The sequence below is a fragment of the Octodon degus genome, unplaced genomic scaffold (genome assembly GCF_000260255.1).
Source record: "Octodon degus isolate 3935 unplaced genomic scaffold, OctDeg1.0 scaffold00007, whole genome shotgun sequence".
In the NCBI taxonomy this organism is placed as follows: domain Eukaryota; kingdom Metazoa; phylum Chordata; class Mammalia; order Rodentia; family Octodontidae; genus Octodon; species Octodon degus.
The window spans coordinates 23,666,298-23,668,268 of NW_004524583.1; the positions used below are offsets into that span (position 1 = coordinate 23,666,298).

The window sequence follows — 1,971 nt, forward strand, 5'->3', positions numbered from 1 at the left end:
ATTTGTTGTAATACTATTTTGCATTTAATTTACCTATTGGTATTCGGTTTGGTGTAGTGTAAATTGAGGACTCAACTCCCCTACGATTAGTTTTGCTATTGTTTTAAAATGTGATTTATTGAATAATCAATTGTTTTCACATACTTCTTTTTTTGTTTTAAAAAAAATAAAGCTTTACATACATAAGAGTTCATTTTGAGGCAAACAATCCTTAATTTTCAGGGTCTACTTTTAATAAAGGAAAACCAACTTATTCTAAATAAAAGGCACACACTTCTAAGATACATAGTGGTCCTCACTTATCACAGAAGTTACAGTCCAGACACCCCCATGATAAGTGAAAATCAGCAAAGTAGCAACGTTATATTTATTTTAGTACCTATATGTTTTAAGGCTTTATAAATCCTTTCCACACTCTTATAAGCCTTTCCCACACTTTTAAAAACAATTCTGATGTTCTTAACCATTTTCTAAACTTGTACACCTATGTAATCTTAACAACATACGTATACTGTATGTACAGTACTGCAGTGTAGTGAAAAATGCATGATAAATAATTTAGGTTAAGATATTTTGAAAACCTGTAAAACAGTGAGTCTATGAGAGTTGGACTGCAGAACAGTGAGGGTCTACTGTAGCCTGATCCAAAGTTCCCTATATTATTTTATTAGTAAAATGATATTTTAACACTTTAAACAAGAAAGTACATTTTGAGCACAGTCTGCTGATACCTACTAAAAATGCAACTGATGTACAAACAACAGGTCTCCACAACTGTTTGAGTCATATTAAAGCACAGAGCTTTTAAAAATTTTACAAGGGGCCAGCGAGATAGCTCAGCAGTTTAAAGCACCTGCTTAGGCAAGCTTAGGCAAGTGCAGGGAATGCAGTTCGATCCCTGGCACCACGTGCTGCATCAGCCCCACCCCTAGTGTGAGCTGAGCTGGCCTCTTCCTCCCAAAAAAATTTAAATTTAAATTTAAAAAAAATCTCAGAAGTAACTCTGAGCAACAGAATTGACAATAAAAAATAGATAATATATCAACCATTGATAATCAGCTATTCTTGTTTTGAAAATCCATAACATATGTATTGTTGTATGGTACCCTGTTTCTGTCTTTGCTTCTGATTTTTGCTCTTGATGTTTTTACTCTTCAAAACAAAATTAAAATAAAAAAATTTCAGAAGTACATAAGGCTATACTAGTTTTGGATTGAGGGTTTCTAGTTGTAGAATGTAGCTTAAATACCTGGAATCCAAAGATTTTTAGGGTAAAGTTGAATTGAAATTCAGTATTAGCTGTACACATATATAAACTTAAAAGATTTTGCTACCTTATCAAGCAGTTTTTAAAAAGATAAGATGACTGAATTTTACATTATTAGATCTTACATTTTTTTTCACAAAGCTGAGTAACTTTATTTGTTCTTCTGGCAGCTTTTGTAATTTGCATTTTCTATCATTTAATTTTTCAAGGTCTTCATTAAGATGCCTCTGAACTGTTTTTATACGCATATTGTAATACATTATTTTTTTCATTGCTGTGGTCTAAAAGTAAGAAATAAAACAAAAGATTAAGTAAAAGAAGTCATAGGTAATTACAAGTAGTATTACGTGAGGATGACACATTCTACAGCCTGATGACATGCTTTTCTAGCTCAGTTACAAATTATAATGACAGCCAGAGGGATCACGGTTCAGAGTTCTCTACTTAAATTTAAAATACAAAGCACGCAAGTTCAAAGATGTTCTTCGTGGGTAGTACTTATGTGTGAGATGCATACACATTTATTTCCAGGATGACAGCATGAAGACACAAAAGACAGAATTTATAGAAGAGTATAATTTAGCTAGTGAGAATCAATCAAAAATAACAGGACAGTATAAACTAATCAACCATGATATAAAAATATGACCTAGTTTTAGCCATTTACCTGAAATAATGGAGATTCTCTTTATCAAGAAATTTAT

At 31.9% G+C, this 1,971-nt stretch overlaps 1 protein-coding gene across 1 annotated transcript in view; it reads right to left on the reverse strand.

Moving 5' to 3' along the window:
- LOC101592728 (leucine-rich repeat-containing protein 9) overlaps positions 1–1,971 on the reverse strand; it is a 120,796-nt gene that overhangs the window by 91,238 nt on the left and 27,587 nt on the right. Inside the window, 1 exon segment of the mRNA XM_023701646.1 lies at positions 1,393–1,548. Within this exon segment, the coding sequence (XP_023557414.1) occupies positions 1,393–1,548 (156 nt within the window).